Source organism: Buceros rhinoceros, unplaced genomic scaffold (genome assembly GCF_000710305.1).
Source record: "Buceros rhinoceros silvestris isolate BGI_N320 unplaced genomic scaffold, ASM71030v1 scaffold5360, whole genome shotgun sequence".
Classification (NCBI taxonomy): Eukaryota; Metazoa; Chordata; class Aves; order Bucerotiformes; family Bucerotidae; genus Buceros; species Buceros rhinoceros.
The window spans coordinates 5,052-30,184 of NW_010391168.1; the positions used below are offsets into that span (position 1 = coordinate 5,052).

Sequence of the window (25,133 nt, forward strand, 5' to 3'; positions counted from 1 at the left end):
GAAAAGTTCTGATAACCAATTTGAATCTGCTAATCATCACACCACTTATTTGTTGCTTCCCCGGTAGTCTTCCTTTGTTTCTGATATTTGAAAAAATTTTTTTTTTCTTTTCTTAAGCATATTGCTTGTTAAAAGCTGTTTTTTGTATTGCCTTATTCTGTTTTAAAATCTGGAGGTAGTTAGCCTCTCCAGTTTAACTGCCTTCTTTTGATCTGGTTTCCACTTTTGAAGACAACTTTTTGCATGTAGTGCTTTCCTTCATGTGGTAGTTTTTGGTGTAACTTTAAAGTCTTTTTGGGTATGAGTTATATGTTGAGTACCAGTGAGGTATCTTTGTATAATACTTGCTGTTGTGTAAACTGAGCATGCCATTATCATAACACAAAAATGTTTCTTTAACAGTTATATATTAAACTAGGTATTTTTCTTTATTTAGGATTAAACTCGGAGTTGCTTTTCACATGTGAGTTCTCTGAATGCCTGTGATGTGTGACTGGGTCTCTTACAATAAACTGAATTTGATCTAGGTATTTAGTTTAAAAGGGTATAGTTTGACAATCCTTGTTGCTGTGTTTTCTGCTGTTGTGTTCTCTTAACTCTTACCTTTTTGTACATACTGTTGTCTTGCCTTTTGTTTATAAAAAATCTTTTCTTGCCTTTTTACTATCTTAATCTTTCCGAAAAACAGGATATGTCAGTAGTAGATCTCTATCATGAAAACGTCTTGAAGAGTTTTTATGGGACTACAGGATACTTTTGTGAGAAAGGGGTGGGAATACATGTGTCTCTAACTTTCATTCAGTGTTTTCTGCACTGAGAATTTACTATTAGATTTGCAATGCTCTTGTATTGATAGAGTTTAGAGCTTCGTTCTGGATTGGAGGGTGTGATAATAACATTTATTTTAAGTGGAACTTCCAAGTAGGTTGGTCTCTAATGCCACAGGACTCGCCTATTTCAGCTTTGCTTCACTCAGGTTTAAGATGAAAAAGACAACTGTTAAGAGAGACTTTTGTTCTGATAGCTAATTAAAAGCAAAGTACGTTGAACTATGGCTGCTGCTGATGTAGGTGAATAATAGTTTTGATTCACTGTTCTTTTTCATATTTGTAAATATTTGCACTGAAAAAATACACTGACCCAGAGAAAATTATTTATAACGCAGTTTGTTTGTTGCCATCTCTGCATTTGTCAAAACGTTTGAGTTAGAAAAGTTAGTTTTTGTTCCTCGATTATGAATCCTAAACCGTTTACCAGTTCACATCTCCCTCATCTCTCTGTTGCTCTCATCTATGTTGTGTATTGACTGATGTGACAGCCCTGTGCCATTGTCTTTTCCCTGTGGACAGTTTTCCCACCCTATCGGAAAGTGATGAATATAGAGAGTAATTTTTTAATGTCTTTCAGACCTCTCAAATTGGGATAGTTTTCCAGGAGCCCTTTAATTTTGCGCTAGATGTGAAACATACTCCCAGATTGTGGCCCAGGTGTAACAAAGGATGCTTCAGCTCCTTCCAAATAGCAATGCTACCCATTTAGGGAGTAGGAGAAGACCTTTATTATCCCGCTGCTGAAGTGAAATGCCTGGATCCCAGCTGAACCAAGAAAAGAGGGAGAGGGTTTCAGACACTGAGCTGTTGAGTCACAGCCTTCCGTAAATGAAGAGAAAATTTATCTTGGACGAGTAATCAGAAAGGAAATCTTTAAACTTTGCTTCATTCTTGTGTAACTAATGTTTTTCGCTAAAGTAAATAAGCATATGGTCTGAACAAAAAAACCACAAAACCTTTGAAACTTTGCAGTGATTTGAAAAAGTACTGTTTGTTTTAATCACAATAGATACACTGCACCTCTGTGGTTATTCTTTGCAGTTTTCTCAGTCTAGGTGGTAACTATTGCCCCATTGTTTACTCAGTTCTTTTTTCACACTTTTAAACTCTATTTTAAAATTAAATAGTTACACTGTTCAATATTTCTCATTTTTTCTCTCTCTCAACCAATTAAAAAAGTATATGCTACACAGGCTTATCTTTTTCTGTTCCATTTAAAGTTTCCTCCTCCCCGACTCATACTCCCATTCTTGTTGCTAATGAATGTATCATCTAAAAATAGATATGTTCATCATTCTCATAATATTTTGTATCTTTCTAGATTGGAGGCCAGTGTAATTGTAAGAGACATGTGTCTGGCAGACAATGCAATCAGTGCCAGGAAGGATTCTACAATCTACAACAGTCAGACCCTGATGGCTGCAGTCCCTGTAACTGTAATACCTCTGGGACAGTCGATGGAGATATTACCTGTCACCAAAATTCAGGCCAGTGCAAGTGCAAAGCAAATGTTATTGGTATGTGTAATGCGAGAGTTTGGAGCCATTTTTCTTGTGTTCTCTGGAAATAAAACACACGATTTCTAAATGGAAAGTACAGTAAACTTCTTGGCTGAAGGCAGATTATAAAAATGAATGAAATTAACTGTTGAAAAATTATTAATTTAATAATTCTATCAAACTACAGCTTGAAGCTTAGTTTAATCAACCCTTTAGAAGTTTCTTTATGGCATAGCTACATTAGCTTACATAGCTCCATACTAATAAGTCACAGAAATAATGTAATTTGCTTACTGCATAGATGTTTCTTTTAGGAAATTAACACTTTTTTCAAAATGTTTTATACTTAATGAGTTCTAAGCAAATCGTTTCCATGCTAGTTTTCTTAATAGACCAAAATAAATGGATTTTTTTCTCAAAATATTCTGTGCTACAGGGTCCTTTGTGATAAATCTATCCATTTTTTTCTATTATATTTCTTTGAACTGTTCCTATGAAATGCAAAATAAGTCAACATAATTCCACAGATCATGTACATAGCTAGCGTTAGTTATCAAGGGCCACATAATTTTAATTTTGTAATTCAATGCCAAGCTGATTATAATAAACTGCTACCTTCTGTGTTATTTATCATTTTTTTTACAAGACGTGCTTTTTTGTTTGTTACTCCCACAGGTATTTTTCAGAAATTAGATTTGATTATAGCAATTTATTACTTCCAGCATATTTGAGGGGAGCCACAGCCACATAAGGACAAAATTTATCAAGTGCCCAAAACACACAGTATATATAATACACTTTGAAATGTTGATATATGGGAATATTATGCAAGGAGAATTTCCTGATAAAGTGAGCCTTGCATGGTAACTGTACATGTCTCAGGCTATACATGTGTCTCGAGAAAAAAAGACGAGAGATCCTTTTCTGCTTTGTTACTAACACAATTAGTGATTTATTTTTTTCTTTAACTGTGGTTGTGGGTTGTGTTGACAGTATTCAAGTACGTGTTAATTTATAACTCACTGACTTGTGAATATTGACTTATTTGGAATATTCTCTTTGTTTATTCTTTCTTCTAATTTCCAAAAGGAAATACAAAATAACAACAAATAATAAAAATAACTCTAAAGAGGCATAAGCCTGAACAGTTTTCCTGTGGAATGCCAAGTACCTATGTTTTCCATACAATAGAAAGGGTGCTAAGAAAAACAAATAAAAAAAAAATCTGTGCATCTTCAATTCACTTTCTACATTTGCTAAAAAGGATTTCAGAGCATTCTTAATTACATATTCCTTGCCCACATTTCACATTTGCACCCGTGAAACCTTTCCGAACTCAGTGGGCGTTTGGTACACAAGAAATGCACAGCCCAGTTCTTGCGTGTACATGCCATTTGAAATGGTTTCTCCTTTTGAGAACAGTAAGAATTATTTTTATTTCCACTGACATAGTAATACACGAAATGTGTAAATCTGTGCTTTCTGCAAATTTATCAGTGACTATGGTGAGGGGCTGTAGTTATGCAAGTGTTTGTTCACAAGATAAAGACCTAGTTCTTTCCAGCCTGGATTCTCTTTTTTGTTTTCCAAACGAATTGTAAATAAGCTGCCGTATATAGGAACGTGCGCAGCAAACTTTAACAAAGAGCTTTCCTCTTTGGATTTCTAAATTGCTTTTTGGAGCAATCTGTCTATTGCTGCTTTATCTATTTAAACAAACACGATAACGGAAAAATGCAACTACGGACTGCGGTGTTATGAAACATGAACTGTTAGAGTTAACACAACTGTTAAATCTTACTAATGATTCTATCACCAGTAAAATACATTAGCACCAATAATTTTATTAAAGTAGGTCATTCATCTAGAATAAAAAGGTAGAAGAATGTGAATTAAATGCCAGGCGTGCTAACTCCCCTGTACTTGTTAACATTGAATGTGATGCCCTGTAGGCCTTCCTCAGTATCGTTAGGAATAGATTACCTGTCAGGAATATGTATGGCATATTCAAATAAGCACTGCGCATATTTTTAAAACTGATATGATATGAATCCATGTAGACCAATTTTAATAGTTCAAAATGAGTCATAATTCTTGTTAACAATACAGTTATTTTTAAAATTTGCAGCAATAGTGGTCCTTTTTTATTTTCCTTATTGAAATTAAATGATATGCCTTAGGTGAGTCATTCATCACTGTTAAAGGAACTTGCCTTCTGTTGGAGTTTTCTGAGTTTTTATCCATATGTATAATGCATTTCCTACCATTTTCAGTTTTATTTTTCTGCGTGTAAGTTGCTAGATGTATTTTTGTATGGTTTTGTGTATTTTAAACTACGTAAATATTTTGCTCGAACACTGTATTTATACTTTCCTGTATGCCACAATTAAGGGGTTCATAGTGAAGGATTTTTCCGTTGCAAGGGAAAATATGTAACTGAATTTGCATTTTTCATGTAATAATCTAGTTTGCTTTCTTGTAATGCACATTATATAAACTAAAATACAACTGCCATCCCTTGGGGCAGGGATAAAACGAGCGATGACTTTGAAAACAAAGCTAATAAAACTATGGGATGAAGAAAACAGTTTAGATTTTAATGTACTATAGGAGTTAACTAAATCATACATTTAGATAAAAATATTTCATTTCCTGCTTTCGGGAAGGGCTAACAGGAAACAGTAACATAAATGTAATCACTATTAAAACTGAAGTCCAGTGTTAAGAAGACCTTTCATCATAACTAGTCTAATTTCTGTTGTCCTAGAGTGTATTTGATGTTTTTAATATAATACGTGAATCTGTTGTCAGAACAGATTTGGAGCCCAGTGCAATTCCCCGTATATTGCATTTCTACGACACAGGGTGAAGAGTTCGGGAAAGCGTTGATTGCGCGACAGGTGCTGTTCTGGGTGACAAAGAGATTAATTCTGGTTTGTCTTTAAAAATGTTGAAAAGAATCTCTTGCAGAAGTGTCTTAAATTGTATTGAGAAGCAGCAGAAACGCATTGCTTCTGAAACAAATTGGAAAAGCAAACAGATTTTTGGGATGCCACTGTTATTCAATTGATTTGCGCAGCCCTGTCGTTCCTGTTAATTACGCTGGTGAAGAGTATTAAGCTTTTCCTTCCTCTTTTTTTTCCCAAGTATAGTATACTTAACCCTCTTTTAAAAATGGAAATTAATAGCTCTTCAGCTGTTTTTATTAATACCTTTTCTCTTTCCAGGTCTTCGGTGTGATAGTTGTGATTTTGGATTTAAAGCTCTCAGATATTCTAACGAAGATGGATGTGAGCCTTGTTGGTGCAACAGCCACGGCTCAGTGAACCAGTTCTGCAACCCTCTCTCCGGGCAGTGCAATTGTAAAGAGCGAGTAAAAGGGCTTCATTGTGACACCTGCGTGGACAACTTTTATGGCCTGGATGTGACTGGTTGTAAGGCTTGTGAATGTAACGCTGTAGGATCGTTGGCCGGAACTGTGTGCGATGCAAAGACAGGGCAATGTGCGTGTAAACCGAATATTGGAGGAAGACAATGCGATGAATGCTTAGATGGCTACCACAAAATACAGGAGAACCATTCCTTTGTTTGTCTGCCGTGTAACTGTGATAGGGCAGGTACAGTAAACGGCTCTCTGCTGTGTGACAAATCCACAGGACAGTGTCCTTGCAAAGCTGGTGTGACTGGCCTTCAGTGCAGTCAGTGCGTGCTTCATACGTACAACCTCAGCGTGAGCAACCACCTCGGCTGCCAGCGTTGTGACTGTGATGCTCTGGGCACATTGGCAGAGACAGTTTGTGACCACATTTCTGGACAGTGTGTCTGTCTGCCTCAGCGTCAGGGGAGAAGGTGTAATGAGTGTAAACCAGGTAAGGAAAGTGAAAGAAAATCTATTTGATGTAACAAATTTTGCTTTGGCTATCATCATAGTTCCTACAGGCTTTAATAGAAGTTGAGACAGCTTCATGTCTGACATATTTCTGACTTATGTGGTTAATTATTTTGCCATTTCTTCCTGTATGAGTGAGAAGTATAAATGTCCTGATCACCGTCAAATATTTATTCTGTTGCCAAAGGTTCTGTAACTTCTGTTATTACTGCAGTTTCACTGTGTCCAAAATAAGGTTAGGCCTAGCATAGTTTGAACAGCAGTTATCCTGGTAATGAAAAATGTGGCTTTGGAAAGCAGAGTGCAAGCTCTTCAGGAAGGGCACTTTATGCCTAAAGCTGAGCCTGGCGGAAGGCACAGAGGTGGTTGCTCTAAACTTTGAGACTGGCAAACAGGCTCCTTAAAGCATTCACCTGCCTTGCTGTGTTGAGGATGCACTGGCTTCCACAAGGAGAGTTTACAGATCAGCCCTACAAGTAGGTGACACTGCAGTTGTTGCATGTCAGCTCAACATTTTTGTACCATGTTACTGTAAACAGAGTTTAAATGTTCATTATAAGTGAGAAGCTCTATAGTTTAATGATTTTGCTTTAGAAAGTAGGTGGGTAAAGTAAAACCATAGGTAATATTAACCTACCCTTAGTAATGATATTAAACAGATAGATTTAGTTGAAGTTAAATACATATGCAATTTATTTAAGTAGCAGGTCACATTAAAAAGTACATTATAGCTCCATTGGTTTTAATATGCCATTCAATAATTTGAACAGAGGTTAAAAAAGCTGCTTAACCTCCATTAAGTATTTTTAAAAATACTTTCATTTAAATTATTTTAGGTACATATACTAATAAATAAGGCTGCATTCTTTTTTTCTTAGTTCCTCCTCCAGTGCTATTTGACCTGCTAACCCTCTACAGCAGCCACTTAATCAGAGATCGGCAGAGGAGTGATGTCAAGGCTTCCCGAGTCAGTGACCGCCCTTGTCCTTGAAAAAGAAAGGCCAGGGTTTATGCAGAACTAAATGGTTTAAAAAGGTTTAATTGATAGTATGAGCAGACTGGTTTGTAGAAAAGCTTACATGGCACTCAGAGGAATACTTCCACAATAGTTACTGTTGGGGAAAAAAAGATCTTGCTGTAAGAGTTATTTTTATATTTTCTAAGTAATAAGCACGTAGGTGCTGAACACGGAGCTCTCTTCTGCAAGTGGAAGTGTAAACCCTTATCACGGTGAAAGCATCTTACTGCTCTTAGTAGCGCAGTGTACCCTATACACAAGTACGCATGTAGTATTTTCACTGTCATTTTCCTGTTGATCCCAGTATGAGCTCATTTAGTCGTTTAATATATCTATCTTTTATACAAATATTCTTTGTTAGTATGTTCCAAAGGAGAGTTTTCTATAACACAGTGGTGAGTGTAACCTGCTAGTAATACTGGTACGCAGTTGTAGAAGTTTGGAAGAGTTCAGTTGGTTTCAAGTGCTCCTGACATGTCCTATGGCTTTGCCTTGGGACAAGGATAAGAAAAGGTACTCCAAGTGTGTATGTAGCCAACATAGCCTGATTAAAATCACACAATTAATTAGTTAAAACTGGCAGTCCTAAAACATACTGGCACATTTCCAATCCATGGTCTGTGTTTCCTTAGTGGAATACAGGTCACATGCCTTTTTAATTCCATGTAATTATAAGTCTCTTGGAGTTAGTGTCATTTAAAATGATGTTCCATTGCAGCGTACCTTCTGTGGGCTTTTGATAAAATTGCCAAAAGTTACCAAAATATTAATGCAGCAAGAGTTGCCAATGGAGAAAAACTCCAACTGGAGGTAACTTTGGGAAATTATTTTATCGTAAGGTTTTCTTTTAAAAAAACCTTTTTCCAGAGCATTCCTTCATAGTGTTGCATCTATTAGGCTGTATCCACAACCTGCTGTCTTCCAGGGTTTTTCTCATACAAGTAACATTTTTGGTAACATTTAAATTCTTTTAAACTAATGATATGTGCAGAGAGAAACACTTGATTCTAACATGAAACCAAGTGAAAGAGTAGTTTTACCTTGTATATTAACCTGCTTTTGAGGTGTCCTAGGTTGTGGTGGTAGTCTTCGAGCCCCAAATAGTTGTGAAGTTTGTCCCTTCATCATTCCGAGATTCTGTTGTCACATGGATTGGGATTTGTGCCATATAACTCCTGTTTGACACAGGTCTTGGATCCTGTTAGAAGAGCAGCAAATACGGAGGTAAAAAAAGGCATTTTGTAAGTTTGGTGCTCAGTGACCACAGCTTTTCATAGAGTGGTACGTAGTATGGAAGAGATGTAAAGCAGCATGTAGGATGTGTGGCTGGGCACCGATACTGAGTTTTTGTGTATGTTCTACTTGTCATCTTGGCCAGAAAAATGTGAAGTATGTTGTGACAACACTGTCAAGTGTTGTTAACTGTGCATTTTGAAGCACAGACTGTAGATAAGAAATGAGCCTTACCAACGTAGTTGATAAGCGTGTAAAAGTGCTAAGGAATTGTTTGGGTCTTCCTTTTCCGTGAGCTATACAGTGGGAGAAATAGTAAGAGGATGATTAAAAAAGGAAGCTGAATACTTTGCTATGACTTTCATTCTTCCTTTTGAAGAGTATGTTTGATTGACAAATGTGATCAGTTACGGTTGAATTGGAAAAAAACCTGAAAAAGAATAAGCGTAATACTAGTTATACATGTAGATCTTGCAGAGATTTGCAGTGGCTGTCTTAAAATTGAAAATTGGCTCTATTTTACAACAGTGGATCCTTCATAAAGCAACTTTTATGAGCCCTTCTAACCTTGCTGTAAATTAAGCTTGCATTAAGTTGTTTCTTACTCTTTCCTGCCAAATGCCAGGTGGTGTGTGTAAATAATACTAATAATGGTTATGAAAAACAGTATGAATTTTTAATCCAGTGCCTCTTCTCCTTTTGTCTACATTTAATTGTGTTAATTTACTTATATTAGATGGGGGAAGGAATTTCTCCCATTTTCCTATCCTTCACTTCCACATTTAAAAACAAATGTTTACTTTTACTTGTTACTTCTGGAAAAAAAAAAGGGATTGTGTTGTGAAACTCAGTGAAACTTTCAGACCATTTCTAAAAATTATTATCAAAAATTATCATACCAAGCCCTTCGTTGCTCTACAGTGGTTTAGGTGGTATGACGTTAGTATGTTTAACATTAATTGTAGATTCTCTAGGATCATGGATTTTACTGCTATGACAAAAACAATATATGCTGTAGGGATCAATTCTGCTCAGCTAAAATTAATTTATTTTCTCGATGTGCTTATTTACCCACTGCAATATTTTCTTAGACATCCGTTTCATGTGAAATTTCAGATGGACGAGGACCTGTTTTAGCCTGAGTGCTTGTCATTTACTGCAACTATAAACTGGGTCCTGAAGAAGTGCTTTGACCTTCTGCAGGAGCTCAGGCTTAAACTTGTTTCCTATCTCCCCGTTACGTTCTTTGAGTCGAGTCGTTCATTGTGCTCAAGAGTGACATTGCTGGGAAATGGTCTCCTCTATTTATGCACAGGATGGGCATGGTACTGCGCAGACAACTGCAGTATGAGATAATACATGCTGCCTCACTAATAACTTCAAGCTATTCACTCTCGGTGGTGGCTCAGTTCGGGGCCTCTCTGGAATAAAGTGCCAACAGCGTGGGTTTTTATGATGCGAATGTATGTTAACTGGAGACTGATATCACTTCACTGTCCACTTGAGATTTATCTCACTGAGGACCAGAGGCTAAACTTGAACAAAGATTTGAGCAGTAAAATTCTAATGTTTTCAATTTGTTTAGTTCCTCTGCTATTTGGATACGAACTCACAGCGCAACACGGCTGCAAAGAGAGAGAATACCACCCTAGGGGTGTATATACAAAGCTATCTCTTGTAAGACAAAATAAATAATAAGGCCTTGGGTGATATGACATGTTACAATACAATTTGGGGCTCTTTATTATAGAGTAGGACATCAGGAAGTTATTGGACAGCAAAAAAGATTGAGTAACTGAGAACATGATTGAGAAGAAACTGGTTGAACTTTATCTAGAGAGAAAGGAAAAGTGTCTGAAGTCTGTGCAGCTACTGCAGATCTGAGTAAGGGCTGAAATACTTCTACTGAACATGTGCAATAATAATAGAAATAGAAATAGAAACTCCTGTCTATGGCCCTACTGTTGGACTGATGTTCGAAGATAGGGACTGGCAGTCCATTATCGTTTGCAGAGCTCTGATACTTTGCTACATTTTTAGTCCCCTGTACCACTCAAAAAAAAAAGATCACAGAGCAATTTGTGTGAAAAACCCAGTTAAATATCCATTAAAAACTAGGTAAAAATAAAATATTTTTGAGAAATTTTGTAATTGTATCTCTTACTGGTATGCCATTACTTGAATTATCTTTTGATCAGACATATAGAAAAGACATTAGTAAGAGTGGAATAAGTCCATACATACAGCATCATGAAAAAAAAATGCGTGAAAAAGCTCTTTTCTTTGGAATTTCAGACACAGCTATGAATAATGGGTAAGTTCTTCAATGACCAGATTAGAGACGTATAAACTCTATCTGACTGTACTTATCAGTAATGTGTTAGAGACTTGCATAGATAAAGATTGCTTGCGAGGGCAATAGGATGAAAGATAGTATAGCAGAAGCATACCAAATATACTGTGTGGAAGGTGAAGTGAATGCTCCAGTTCACAATTGGAAATAATACAGGAACGGACGGATTCAGAATGAAAGCTGTTTATGCTAGATAAGTAATTTTTTAAATCAGTTTATGAGATGCTGTAGAAGTATTTGTGTAAGATAGAAGCTCTCTGTTGAGGAGTTAAATATAGATTTTACATAGACCTGAGAATGAACTTTTTCCTAAGAAACATCATCATGTTTCAAGGATTAAGCCAACCACTGGTTGAGAAAGAATAAAAGACTTTAAGAAAACATGTGCATTTCTTGTGATGACATCCCAGGGTTGAGTGGACAAATGTCTGTTCTCGTATGTTAGTTTTCATGCTTCTAGAGTTTGTGGTCCATTCATTAGTACCTCTCATGTCCATGGGTCTTTGCTTTCCCCAGAAACACATGAATGTACTCCCCCTGTTTTGCATTTGCTCTGTCTAAAATAGAGTCCAAAGAGAGAGAATTAAAAAAAAAAAAAAAAAAATCAGAGTTGGTGACTGGAGGGTGAGTAATGGCTTTCCAAAGTGCCAGTGAGAAGATTTAGAAGCTCAGCTCTGCAGAAGGACTGTATTGCTTTGAGTTAATGTCTGTGTTACCTAAGCAGCCTCTAATAACCTCTAGCAACCTCTGTTGTTCCCTCCTCAATTACACACAAGTTAATAATCTCACTGCGTTCACTTTTTGCATATTTCCTATTCTCAAACCTCCTTTCTTTTCCAGGTTTTTATTTTTCTCCATCCAGTGCCGCTGGCTGCCTGCCATGCCTGTGCCACAGAGCTGGTTCGGTGAATCAGACTTGTGATAAACTAACGGGCCAGTGTCTCTGCCAAGATGCCTCTGTAACAGGACAGACATGTGACCGTTGCAAAGAACTTTATTTTGGATTTGACTCTGTCACAGGGAGGTGAGTGTTTCTTTTTTACAGGTCACTTTTAACCCCCCATTACATTTTTCTCATAGTAGCTCATTCACAGGTTTAGCAACAACAAAAAGATGTGCTCTAGTTACGTTAATCCTTCTTTGAATTCATGTGATACGTTATACAGCCCTCTGTGCTCTCATGAGCTGAAGGAAATAGAAGTTTTGCCACAAATTTAAGTAGAAATAACATGAAAGCAGCACAATGCTCATGCTAACTAATTTTACAGCTAGTAATTGTTTCTGTGCGTTTCCTCTGCATCTTCAGTAAGATGTGTTTGCTTTCTGAGGTGTTAATCACTGACTATTAAAATGCAGGTAATGTGCCATTCTTCTGGAGATCGCAGGAAGATATTTTAATGAAAAATAAAACAGTAAAAAGTTACAGATATCCCAGTATTTCCAAATTTCTTTTAAGCAGCAACAGCAGCACAAATAGTCACAGCACCTTTCTTCTTAAAAATCTGTTTTTTTGTGTAGCAGTGTGTTCTTTTTCAGCATTTAGTTATGTGCCACAGGGTAAATTGTTTATCTGATGTAGCCTGGGGCCTCTAGGTACACTGAAATTATATGGATATATTCGCTGGAATATAAGGGGGGAACTGTATGTGTAGGCAGTGCATTGTTATTCCAACTATTGCTCTATCTTTCTTTTCCAGGTTCATCTTTCTAGCTTAATCCCCACAATCTCAATTTCCTTTTAAATATTGTCCGGAAAGATTGCACAGCTCTAATGCTATCACATTTTCATGCAGACTGATGGATTTAAATTGTTTTGTTATATTTAGCATTTTAGCCTTAAAAAAAAACCAAACCAAAACTAAACAAACCACAGGCAGAATCAAAATCTGTACAACATTCCCCTCCCTGTGCTTCTTTCCACAGCTAGCGTGGGGTAGACATGCTTTTAGGCAGGGATTATCACTGTCGTCTTGCATATATTTGACATTATGCTACAGATTTTTCACTTTAACTTTTATGTTCCTGTCACTCATTAGGAGATTTTTTGAATTATTTTTTACCGTTGTGGGTCACAGAGGCATCTGCTAATGGCCATAAAGTAATCTGTGGGAATAAGGACTTCCTATTTTCACTTCCTGACATTTCTAATGGTAAGGAGTAAAATCTGTGTAATAGTAAAGTTCCCTTTTAAATGTCTTTTCATTATTATTAATGCTTTTTTTTTTAGTTATTTGGAATAGATTTTTTTTATCCCCTCAGTTTTAGCGGGTGATGGAGAGGTTTGTGTGCCTGTTAAGCAGTAGCTTTCCTGAACCGACCTATTGGCCTTCAGTTACCTTCCTTCTGAGCTGTCTTCTGAAATTCAAAACATGGAAGTATCTAGAATTATCTAGATCCAGATCTTATTGTAAAGATGGAAAGTTTATACAGTTCTGGAATTTGAATTGGAGTCGCCTTTAATGCCTTAATACTACTTAATCCTCATGACACTATTGAAGATGCTCTGGTAGTACATTAACATGATTAACTCGTGTAGCATATGCTTGGCTTCTTTTTGGTTATCATCTACTTGGGCAACGTACCTCTGTTCCTCAGGCAGCGACGTTTATCCACTGAAAATGATAATCCAAGTCTTAATTTGTTAATCTATTTTAATCCATTTCTTTAACTGTTAATATCTTCTTAAAAAGAGTACTGTGCTTTTCTTTCTCTATAAAGTTGCAAAGTGATTTAAACCATCCGTGCTTCAAAGTGTCTTTTAAGGTCTCTGGTTACAGAACAGAAGGGTATGAGCTGTCTGTGGTGGCAAAGGTGTGTCTGTCTTAGCACAATAGCAGAAAAGAAGCAAAAGTTGTGACACACAAACTGAGGTTTTAAAATTCTCCCAGTCTGAGGAACATATACGTGAGCTGATTTATTTTGTGTTGTTTTTGAGATAAAACAGGAGCTCCATTTTTTAAATGCATTTCAATTTACAAAGCAGTAAAATTTCCTTGGCAATTAAAGAATTAGAAATAGTGGGTGTTTGCAGCGGTCTGAACAGATCTGTAATGGTTGTAATTGGAACACAGTTGAAATGCTTTACCTCTGTATTGTTTACAGTAATGAACTGGTCAATGAACATCACAAATTGTTTATCTATATATATGTCTTGACAGATTACTGTTTATGAAATCCATTTAGCAAGTGAGGTTTTCCCATAAGGATGAAAAATGAAGATTTTAAACAGATTGCTGGAGAGGCTCTAACTGCACCTAGAGAGTCAATGTAATAAAGGTTTCTCTATATTAATATTACAAAACCCATTTATCCTCACAAAATCAATATTGCAATTCATCTTGGCCTGACATTTCTCTTTCCATGTTTTAAAAGGCTGTTTTCCTTGATTTTATATAATTCTGTTTTATTAAAACTCTAATATATTTGACTCAGACTGTCTTGAAGAAGTAGCATTTAAAAAAATGCTGGAGATTTCTTACGTGATTAAAAGTTTCAAATAATTATTTTTTTTAGCTCCTTAATTGACCAAATCCTTGATCCTGACTGAAAAGCATGAACTATGCATAACAACCAAGCCAGTTCTAGAGTTCTGCAGTTTAAGAAAATGATGCAGGGGGTTACACAAATACAATGTGGAACGGCGTATGATGACGTGTGTGCTGTAGTTTGCAGGATCTGGAGCCCGATTCGGTATAGGTGGAGGTAGGGAGCCTACGCTTTCCCTAGAAGAAAATGCCACAAGCAGAAAGCAGCAGCCCCACCCTGCCAGGCGCTGAAAAATATTACTGTGACTGTACCTGGATGTGAGTCTGTCTCGTGTGTGAATGACGATGAAACAGGAATACTCAGGGGACCCTTATTCATAAGAGGCGCAGTCATATACAGGAGCAGTAAGAGAAGCTTACCTTTTACGGTTTATCTATGGAGACGCTTTTGTTAACGTCCTCCTCCCCCAACCAAATATGTACTAAATATCGTCATGTAATGAAATTATGAAATAATAAAGAACTGTTACTGAACAAATAAGTCTTTTCATTTTTTTCTCTAACGAAACTTTTTTTCAGTCATGACACTTAAACAGTCTAAACAAAACCTCTATTTGAAGGGGGATTTGGATGCACTGCCTGCAGATGAAGAGACTTAATACAGTTTGAAAAAATTGCCCTATTCTCCTGACTATAAAGGAGAGCAAACTACAGTATAGTGCTTTCCAAGAGAGAATGTATTTTATTTATTCCCAAAAGGATATTAGTCCATAAAACAAATTTGCAGCTTATTTTGCAGCTTTAGCTTTTATCAGCCTTTTTAAGGGTGTTGAATGATTACCCAGGAGATCACAGAGCACGAGCTGTTGTGGAGTAAAGGAACTCTAATACAGAGAGCTCTGTGATGTGCAGAAAATGTATGTGAAGAGTTTTCTTAAGCTTGTTAAAAATTTGTCACATTTACTGTCTATTTCACTGATTATTGACCTGAATTTTAGTGTCCTAATGTGAAAACAGTTTCCACCCTTCTCTCCTCTCTCCCTTGCCCTAAAATGCCAATACCTAAAACATAACTGAACTCACTTTTATTTCTGCCTTCATAGAGACAGAAAGAGATAGAATGAGGTGATGGCTGCAAAAATGGCAAACTAACTTAAGTAGAGGCACCACCACCGATTTCTGTGGATCTGCTGAAACCGGCCAAGGAAAGATCAGCCAATATAAATCAACAACTTGTCTAGTCTTGGGGTTAGCAGAGCAAAGGGGATATGGCATGACTGTTTCTCCCTTGAACTTCTCCAAGGTCTTTTTGCTGCTTCATCATCTTGGGACCTGGCATCTGGAGTAATTTAAGATTCCCTTAAGGCTGATGTTGCTTATGCCCGAGAATTGGACTTTCCCAGCTCAGGGCAAGGGGAGGGCAGTGTAAATTTCCCAGTATGTTTTAGCTGTGTTGTACAGTGCTGTATTTCTCCCAGTCCATAGGTTTTTGGGGGTTTTTTTATCTCTCTTAGTCTGCAGCAATTAAAGCATTGTGAAATTAGACTGTAAAGTTGAAATTAGAATCCAAAGTACCGTTTCATTTGTCATTGTTGACTTTGTTACGACTAGCAATGGCAGTCTACATTGCAATGGGTTGCATAACTATTTGCAGTACGGAAAAAAATTGCTTTGCCTAACTTGGGAGACCGTACTGCAGCCTCTCAGTACTTAAAGGGGCCCTGTAAAAAAGATGGGGACAGTCTTTTTAGCAGGACCTGTTGTGACAGGACAAGGGGTAATGGGCTTTAAACTAAAAGAGGGGAGATTCAGACTAGATAGATAGAAGGAAGAAATTTTTTCCTAAGAGGGTGGTGAAACACTGGCACAGGTTGCCCAGAGAGGTGGTAGATGGCCCATCCCTGGAGACATTCAAGGCTGGGTTGGACGGTGCTCTGAGCTGCCTGATCATGATGTACCTGCAGAGGTCCCTGCTCTCTGCAGGGGAATTGGACTAGATAACCTCTAAAGGTCCCTTCCAACCCAAAGCATTCTGTGATTCTGTGAACGTCTGAGATATTCCGAGTCTTTGAATATTTGCATAACCTGTCATTTGTATCCCTGCTATCAATGGATGTCAGTGGGGAAGTACTATGTCAAGTGAAAAACAAGTTGATTGTAAGAGGTTTCACAAGTCAAAGCATAAATTAATCCTGCAAGTACTCTACTGATGTCAGAGAGATTGAAGTGTGGTGTTTGTGTGATACCAATGCTTTTAAACTTTTTGTTCTTTTTAATTAAAAATAATTTAATTTGCACATTTAATTAAATATTCCATTTAGTTATTTTCAATTTTGTCCATCAGGCTGCAAAGAAAATGTGCTTTCTGTTATAATATTTGTATTTCTGCTAATTTGTTTCCTTTTACTTAGTCTGAGGGTTTTTTCCTCCCAATTTCTGTCTATATTCATTCTCCTTTTTTCACAGCGTGTTATTTCTTTTTTTATAACTTCCAAGTTGGCTTTGTGGAGAAGAAATTATTAATTGATTTCTTTTTCAATAAAAGCCTGGTTTCCTCTAAATTAGAGAGTTGCGTATTTTGTGCAGAAACCTATGAAACTAACACTGAGCTCTGCAGGAAAGGTTGTGTAAGGAAGTGCTGCAGGCCTGTGTGCATAAGTGGTTATTACCAAACATTATTATCCAGGTTTTGTACGGATCAATATAGATAAAAGCTCTTAAAGTCCAAGCTGTTTTTATCTGAATTAGAATATTATTCTGCTATTGAGGTGCTAATGTTTCTAGTGGGCACTTTTTTGTAAGTTACTTTATCTTCAGGCTAATAGATTTTCTACTGTCTCAGGCTACTGAACTGTTTATGATTTTTTAATTATGTTACCCAAGAATCTTTTAAAAAAAACCCTACTGTGCTTAACTGAAGTGTTAATGTGTTTTGATCACTTCCTTGATGTGTTTTTGTTTATAGATGTCAGCACTGTAATTGTCATCCTGCAGGAGCCATTAGTGGGACTTGTCATCTTGTTACTGGACAGTGTGTTTGTAAACAATTTGTAACTGGCTTGAAATGTGACAACTGTGTTCCTGATGCTAGTAATTTGGATGTCCACAACCTATTTGGCTGCAGTAAAAGTAAGTGGATGTTAGGTCTTAAAAGCATGTCTTTCAATTAATTTTTTTTTTATTGATTTAGTGAGTGTTAAATTAGGTTGGCAGTACTAAAACTGAGTTTGACTTCCTCCCCACCACCCATATTTCTCATCCCTGAAGTTTGGGTGCTTTTCCTTGGTGACTATCTTAGTGTTCTAGACAGATGTACAGAATGCTTTGTGTTGTACGCACAGCTTATGCTTGTGGGGAGAAGTAATAGCCCATAGTTTCATTGCAGTTCCCACCACGTTCTTTGCTGTGATCAATGCAGAGTTCGCCTTTTAGTCATGTGAATGCAATAATATTTGTAGAACTCTACAGCTTAGTCCCCTCTCCTGCCATTGAAAGGAGGCAGGAGACTTGCCTTCAGAAAGTCTGAAGAACAGAAGGTCTATCAAAGACCTCTTCCTGGCAATTAATTCAAAATCTGCTCTCCAGTGCAATACAGCTTTGCCTTTCTCCTCCTGGCACTTTTTTTTCCAGTCAGTTTGGGAGGATATGTGATGTGGTGTAACAGACCATCATAAATCGACATGTGTGAGGCAGGGCTAATGCTATGTTGAGGGTCAGACCATGAATTGTAATGAAACACACTGCAGTGGAGCGTTGGCACTTCTGCCCTTGCAGTGAGTCTGGGTTTGAAGAGATGGCACAGTTTCAGCCTTTGTGGCATAATTAGACAAAATGAAATGTTCAGATATGTAATGCAATGACATAGTTAGACATTTCCAAGGAATCTCTGGAGCACTTTTCTCGATCCTCCTTCCACAACATCTTTCTTTGTGCATTCGTCATAGGTATTTACATGATACCCATCATTGTGATACATGCACGCTATAGATTTGCAAGCAGGGGTGTATATGCACAACGAATTCATTTACAAAGACAGACAGCTGTCACTTTGATTCCAGCTTGTATTTGATTGTAAATAATTTTAAATTCCAACTAATATGCATTGCAGAATACGCAGTGTGATAAATGGGATAGAACAGACTGACTTGTTTCTAAAGACGATTTTTTTTCCCCTCAAAGTTTAGAAGTGTTTAGATACACTTTTGTGTCTACTTTTCTGTAGAAGGCATAGCTTCTATTCATTGTGCAGATAGTTGATTGGCTTGTTGCTTCTTTAAAAAATGTAGGATGTTTCAACTGAGTGCATAATAATAATACATGGCACTTTTATGATGCTGTTCGTCTTCAAAGTGCTTTACAAACATAAACCAACCTACTTATTTATGTTGGGATATACATTGGATAAAGGTCAATGGCAATTCAACTATAAAATTGATTAATACTAATATGATATAGATAAATAATATCATAGATTTTAGTTAGGAAAAAATACATCAGGCAGCATTCTAAATGACAAGCGGAGTCCTCTTCTGGACATAAATGATATAGCAATTGCAGTCTTTTGGTTATTCATACCAAAATAATTTAACTTGTTGCGCAGATGTGTGGAGCTTTGCCTTGCTTCGTATTTGTGGTTATTTTCATTGCAGAACAATCTGTTGTTGACACATACCATTACTGGTTACAAGTCTTTGCCAAGGGAAGCAAATGTAAGTTGCTGTCGCTGTTCAGCTAACAGCCTTTAAGGAAAAGACCTGTTTTCAATTTTTCTGCCTGACAGTATCTTAGATGCTCCATAATACATCTGAAACACAGTACTTTGCTTACACACCTGAACTGCAAACCAGCAAACACGTGGGAGCAGTATGCAATAGTGTGAAATCAAGAATGGAGAACGAAGGTTATGCCAGTAAATTTCTGTGAGTGCTCGGGTCTCGTAAATGCCAACTTTCCAAAATGCCGGAGGGATTTAGGAGCACTTATTTCCTCTGATTTTCAAACTTTAGTCCTGCAGACACTTTAGCATACGTTTACTTCCTAACTCTGCTGAGCTCAAAATCTCTAGATTGGCAGCAAACAACCTATGCTTTCTAATGGGAGATAATGATAATGTGTTCTGTTCAATCTAATGAATTCTAGAACTATTTCCTGCTATTTCTTGGCTGAGAGGCTGCAGTAGGAGCAAGGCTTTTCATTATCCTACCCCAACACAAGAGCTTCAACTCACATTTTAGAGTTGTATAAAACCCCATGTGTAATGTGACCCACTGATGTTGGTGTTAAGTCTCTACATCTATCACTTGTGTAACTTGAGGTCCTCATATTGTTTTGCATCTGCAGCTTCTCTTCATTTCTTGTCTCCTGTTAGCTTGGCTGCACAGATTTTGATAATTAACTTTGGTCAGTTGTGTGTATTAAGCAAATATCCATGTAATGAAGATGCTGATAGTTTATAAATAGAAGGCGAAAAAAAGTAATGAAAAGCCCCACGTTACTAATGTTGATGTTTTCCTGTAAGAGAGAAAATATTGTTGGGTGGTTCTGCATCCAGCTGCTGGTATCTCACTCCATGTGCTGCTTTCTCTACTGTCCGTGGCTAGTCTCATTCCTGGAATAACCTACTTTGCTCTAGAGCCACACTCCCCTGTTTTTCTCTCCCTCGGTAAAAAAGAAATGGCACAATCTGCCTCCGAGTCCAGCTATCGCAATTACTAGCTGCCAAAACAGACCAGTCCAGTCCTGTGCTAATGTACGGTGTTGGGAGGCGAAGAGAGTGGTGCTCTGCGTAGTGTAACTGGCTGGCCGGAGCTCTCGTAACAGCGTATGGACTCATGCTCTGACTTGAATAAAAACATACAGAGTCATTTAGGTTGGAAAGGGCCTTTAAGATTGCTGTGTCCAGCTGTAAAACCTACGCTCATGTGCATATGCTATATACATTTATGTGTATAGCTGTACATCTGAAGTTTCATTTCCGAGTACTAGCCATTATCTTGGAAAGGACCACGATCACACAGCTGAGTTACAAAAGAGATGTAAGAGGGACTTTGCTCTTTCGGAAAATGTGAGACTTCTGGCTTTTGAACTTCTTGATGCTAATACAATTAAGTAGCACGTTTTCCAGAGTTAATGGAGGTGATAGTAGAGTACTATTTTGGTAAATAAGAATTTCAAGCGGATTTCTTAAAATGTTAGACACCTCATTCTCATTGATTTAAATTTCATTTGGAACAAATGGAAGTGAATTGCCTAAAAAACCTTCAAAATTTGCCCCCCTCCCCCCCTTTTTGTTTTTCTTGTCATTTGATTAATTTAATCAATTAATAATTGATTATTGTAACCCTTGTAAAATTTGTAATTAAATATTTTCCATTTCTGTTCTATTAGAGGAAGTCGTGCCTGGCCTGTGTTAAAATGGAATGAATCCTCTGAAAAAATAAATTAAAATTGAACTAGAGACTTCAATAATGTGTCAATGACTTTGGTTTTGTGTACGTTTTAGCTCCGTTCCAGCAACCTCCTCCTGCAGGAGAAGTTCTCAACTCCTCCGTTATCAGCCTTTCATGGAGGTCCCCTGACTCTCCAAATTCTAACAGGCTTACTTACCGGCTCTATAGGGATGAGGCTGAAATTTATACCACCGAAGACCACCACCCTTATAGTAAGTATTTATAGATTAAAGATTTGTGTGTGTGTGTACGTATCTATATGTGCGATGTTTCTTAATTATTTCTCATTTCTTTCATCATTCTCTGTGATTTTGAATACATTATTCTGTTTTCCTTTAGTGAGTTACTGTTATTAATTTTGCATGAAAGAAATAAATATGCCAGTCTACAATCTTGTAAATGAAGTCACCCAAAATGGATGATAATTTTTTATTTTTTAATCTGAAAAGCTTTAAAATTGCCTCATGAAAAACATTTCCTCCAAACATATGGAGGCTCTAAAAGAGGGCAAAGTCCCAGGTAAAGAGCTAGGGTGAATGAAAGAGTCATAATGTGTTTAAACTCTCTCTTTTTTTTTTTTATTCTCCTGGTTTTAAACTGCTAACAGATTAGGAAAGCTTTTTGTGGCCTCTAACTTTTAGCACCTTCTGTTGAGCTATCAGTGTAGCTCCTGATTTGCCTTTAGCAGCACCACTTCTCTCCTGTTGAGGCTCGCAAAGGGATCCTCAGAAGGCAGCCCTCAAGGATTCGACACAGTCCTGGCTGTGGAAAGGCCATTTTGTGCTACTATTGATCCTCTTATCAAAGGCGGTGGCTCTGGATGCTGGGTTTATGTATTTACGGCACACAAGTGGGTTCATTGAAGGCAGGTGTGGTTTAATGCCGCGAATGTTTGATTTCTGTTCTAGCAGCTTCTTCAGTTTGTTGCATTTTCATAGTGATGCAGCATTAATATTTTGCAGATGTTGAGTCTTTTCTGATTATTGGCATGTACGCTGGAGGGGGAAAAAAAGCTATTATTGAGTGAAAGCACAAATACTTTGGAATGCATCTAACATTTTTATGTTGTGGTGCACACTGCTGTCTTACAGTCAGTTATTCTGTGGCTTATGCTGTGCTTTTGTACACGTCATAATATATACTAAGAGGAAGGGTGTGTGGCCCCATATAAGCATGGGATTAAGAGATTGAAAAAAGAGAAAGAAACATTACCAAAAAATTGAGAGCTATTAGAAAATATTCAGATTCCTTAATTTGGTTTCAAAGCCTAACTTTAGGAAAAATATGAATTAATTTCAAAAGAAAAGCTATTATACTTTGTTGTCATACGTAGTTGTCCCGAAAATATTGCCTCCTATTTACGTAGTATTTCCATGGAAACTACAACAAATACCAAGAGCACAGTAACACTATTTGATAGCAAAAATTCTCAGCTATAAACCACTATTTTTCGCACAGTCACCACCACGGGCTGTGCATTTTCTCCAGTGATGAACAAGAGCTTCCGTGCAGCACTCGTAAAAATCTGCACCAGGAGAGATGACCCACCGTCACTGTCGCCACTGCTGGAACGTTCTGCCTACTGCCTCACTGTGCTCACACCCACTGTTTGGTCTCTGTAAGCTTTCAGCGGTGCCAATGAACATCAACAGGTGCCATTTTTTCTGCGTGGAGGAATTCAATTCCACACCTTTGCTTCACGCACACTCCCATGTCAGAGGGCATTTTGTCAGGCTGCCCCTCTACTGCTGTTTGTCACATGGCAACAAAATTTAAAGGAATATTGGTGGGAAGGTTCAACCTCTACTGCCAGACCACCAGCATCCACCTCTGACATCATGGGCCAACACAGTAAAACAGGAGGTGTGACTTTCGGAGTGGCCCTTGTACTTTGTTGTCATAAAAATGTGCTTCATAATGTACTTGAAACTGAGTGCATTGCTGAGGATGTTATTTCCTGACTGTACCTACTTTGTAGAGAGTGAAAAATTCTGAATGTGTTTAGCTGGAAAATGAGACTTAGCATGTCTATTTAACAAAACATTATTTTGTAAAAACATAGATTTGATTTCAAAAGACTTTTTTGACATTTCCTGGCAATCCCTCTAATTAATGATGTGAAATTGTCTGCTGGTGTTTGAATGTCAAGAATATGTTGTTAATGCTGTTAGAACTTTTAATAGTTCCTCTTTTTCTCAGTATAGAGTAGAATTTGTAATGCTTGTGAAATGCCTCAGGAGTGCAACTGGATGAACATTATGACTAAATGAGAGTTTTACAGAAACATTGAACTTCCCAAGGAAAATTAAGAATAATCTTCTAATCTGCCTGGTGATCTGGCTGACAGTATTGCTGAATGCCCGATTACAACAATGTTTTCCTTACTGGGAAACCAGAGGCTCAGGAGATACCGATCCTTGTCTTAAGGATAAAATAAAATACTTGCTCTAAAATGTTGAAAAAAAAAAACCCCAAACCAAACCCCAACAAACCCAAAATTACTTACAATTCTAACTCCAAATCATGTTGGTTCTAATTACTTAGCTAAATACCCGGTGGAGTTGTTCACCTGAGGAATGTAGGACCTTCTGCCTTTTGTCTTTATCCAGTTTTATCCACCCAATATTCCCACTGAAATAAAAACCTCTGGTGATCAGGTGCTCAATACTGAATGAACTTTCTCATGATGTTGAGGTGATGCTGGCATATGATGATTTCTGGCATGCATTGTCGGTGTTCTGGGTGATCTGTCTCTTCCAGTCCCTTTACTTGAAGAATGGGAAAGTCATGTGCTTGCTGTTGACATTAGACCTGGGGCCCTAGAGGCCAGGTCTGGTCCAGAGGCTGGGTTTTGGAGGGTGGTTGGTGGTGGTGGTGCAGTTTTTTCTAGAGTAGGTGTGAATGGTTTGATAGGGAGAAGATGGTTCTACATAATGCTCTAGCTCACCTGTTGGAGCTAGATCGGCTTCTAGCATGTTTGAGCGATCTAGATAATGATCTAGACAATTTTATGGTTCTAGATTGGATTCTAACTAAGGTTCTAAGTTACACTGGTCCTAGTTCAGGTTCTAAACTACTTACTGGTTCTAGATAATAATCTAGCTTATTTGCCCATTCTAGATTGATGTTTCAGCCTGCTTGCTGGTTCCAGAGGGGATTGTGGTTTATTTTGTTGTTTCAAAGTTTATCTTGTTGGATAAAAAACCTGGCTGAATAGCTGGGCCCAGAGAGTGGTGGTGAATGGAGTCCTATCCAGTTGGCAGCCGGGCACAACTGGTGTTCGCCAGAGATCAGTATGGGGGTTGTTCTCTTTAGTATCGTAGTTAACAGTCTGGATGTGGGGATTGAGTGCATCCTCAGTAAGTCTGCAGACTTACTGGTTCTAGATAATAATCTAGCTTATTTGCCCATTCTAGATTGATGTTTCAGCCTGCTTGCTGGTTCCAGAGGGGATTGTGGTTTATTTTGTTGTTTCAAAGTTTATCTTGTTGGATAAAAAACCTGGCTGAATAGCTGGGCCCAGAGAGTGGTGGTGAATGGAGTCCTATCCAGTTGGCAGCCGGGCACAACTGGTGTTCGCCAGAGATCAGTATGGGGGTTGTTCTCTTTAGTATCGTAGTTAACAGTCTGGATGTGGGGATTGAGTGCATCCTCAGTAAGTCTGCAGATGACACTAAGGTGGATGTGTTGATCTGCTCGGATCAGGAGGCTCTACAGAGTGATGTGGACAGGGTGGATCGATGCGCCAATTGTATGAGGTTCAGCAAACCCAAGTGCTGATTACTGCATTAGTTCAGGGCCGTTTCTTGGTTCTAGAGCAGGTTCTAGACAACACAAACGCGTCTAGAGCGGCTTCTAGGTAGTTGGTCCATGAGTGAGTTCTAGATCGGCGGTGTCTAGAGTAGGATCTAGGTTACTGGATGGTTCTAGATTGGGTTCCAGGTGGGTTTGAGCTAGAACAGAACTTATTCTGTTCAGTGATTTCACTTTTCAGTTCAGTCTCTTTTCAGTGATGGCACTTCCTGAAGTTAATTTTTGCAGACAGTGTCTGCTTCTAGCAGTGATAACACTTGGTGTTTACAGTCACTACCAGGAGTTGGGATGCAGAAAGGCTCCTGCTTATACTTGCTGCTGGGAAGACCAAGGTCACTGCTAAATCCTGTGCACCAGGTTGGGGGTGCAGTAACTCAGAGGCTGCACCTGCAGGGAGGAGCAGACAGGACAGGTAAAGTGACCTGTCCTAAGCTGACCAACAAGGTGTTCCATCCCATATACATCATATTTGGTGTAAAGTGGAGGGTCTCGCTCTCTCTTCCTCTTCAATGGCCAGTTGTCTGAGGAGGACTCTGTCCATTCTGCCTTCAATCCCAGGCCGTC

General features: G+C 37.9%; 1 protein-coding gene across 1 annotated transcript in view; it reads left to right on the plus strand.

Moving 5' to 3' along the window:
* Positions 1–2,151: 2,151 nt before the first annotated feature.
* LOC104497129 (usherin-like) overlaps positions 2,152–25,133 on the plus strand; it is a gene marked incomplete at its 5' end in the record, with an annotated part of 41,013 nt that continues 18,031 nt past the window's right edge. Inside the window, 5 exons of the mRNA XM_010140346.1 lie at positions 2,152–2,347; positions 5,557–6,198; positions 11,663–11,846; positions 17,273–17,436; positions 20,810–20,968. Coding sequence (XP_010138648.1) covers positions 2,152–2,347; positions 5,557–6,198; positions 11,663–11,846; positions 17,273–17,436; positions 20,810–20,968 — 1,345 coding nt within the window. The remainder of the gene's footprint in view (positions 2,348–5,556; positions 6,199–11,662; positions 11,847–17,272; positions 17,437–20,809; positions 20,969–25,133) is intronic.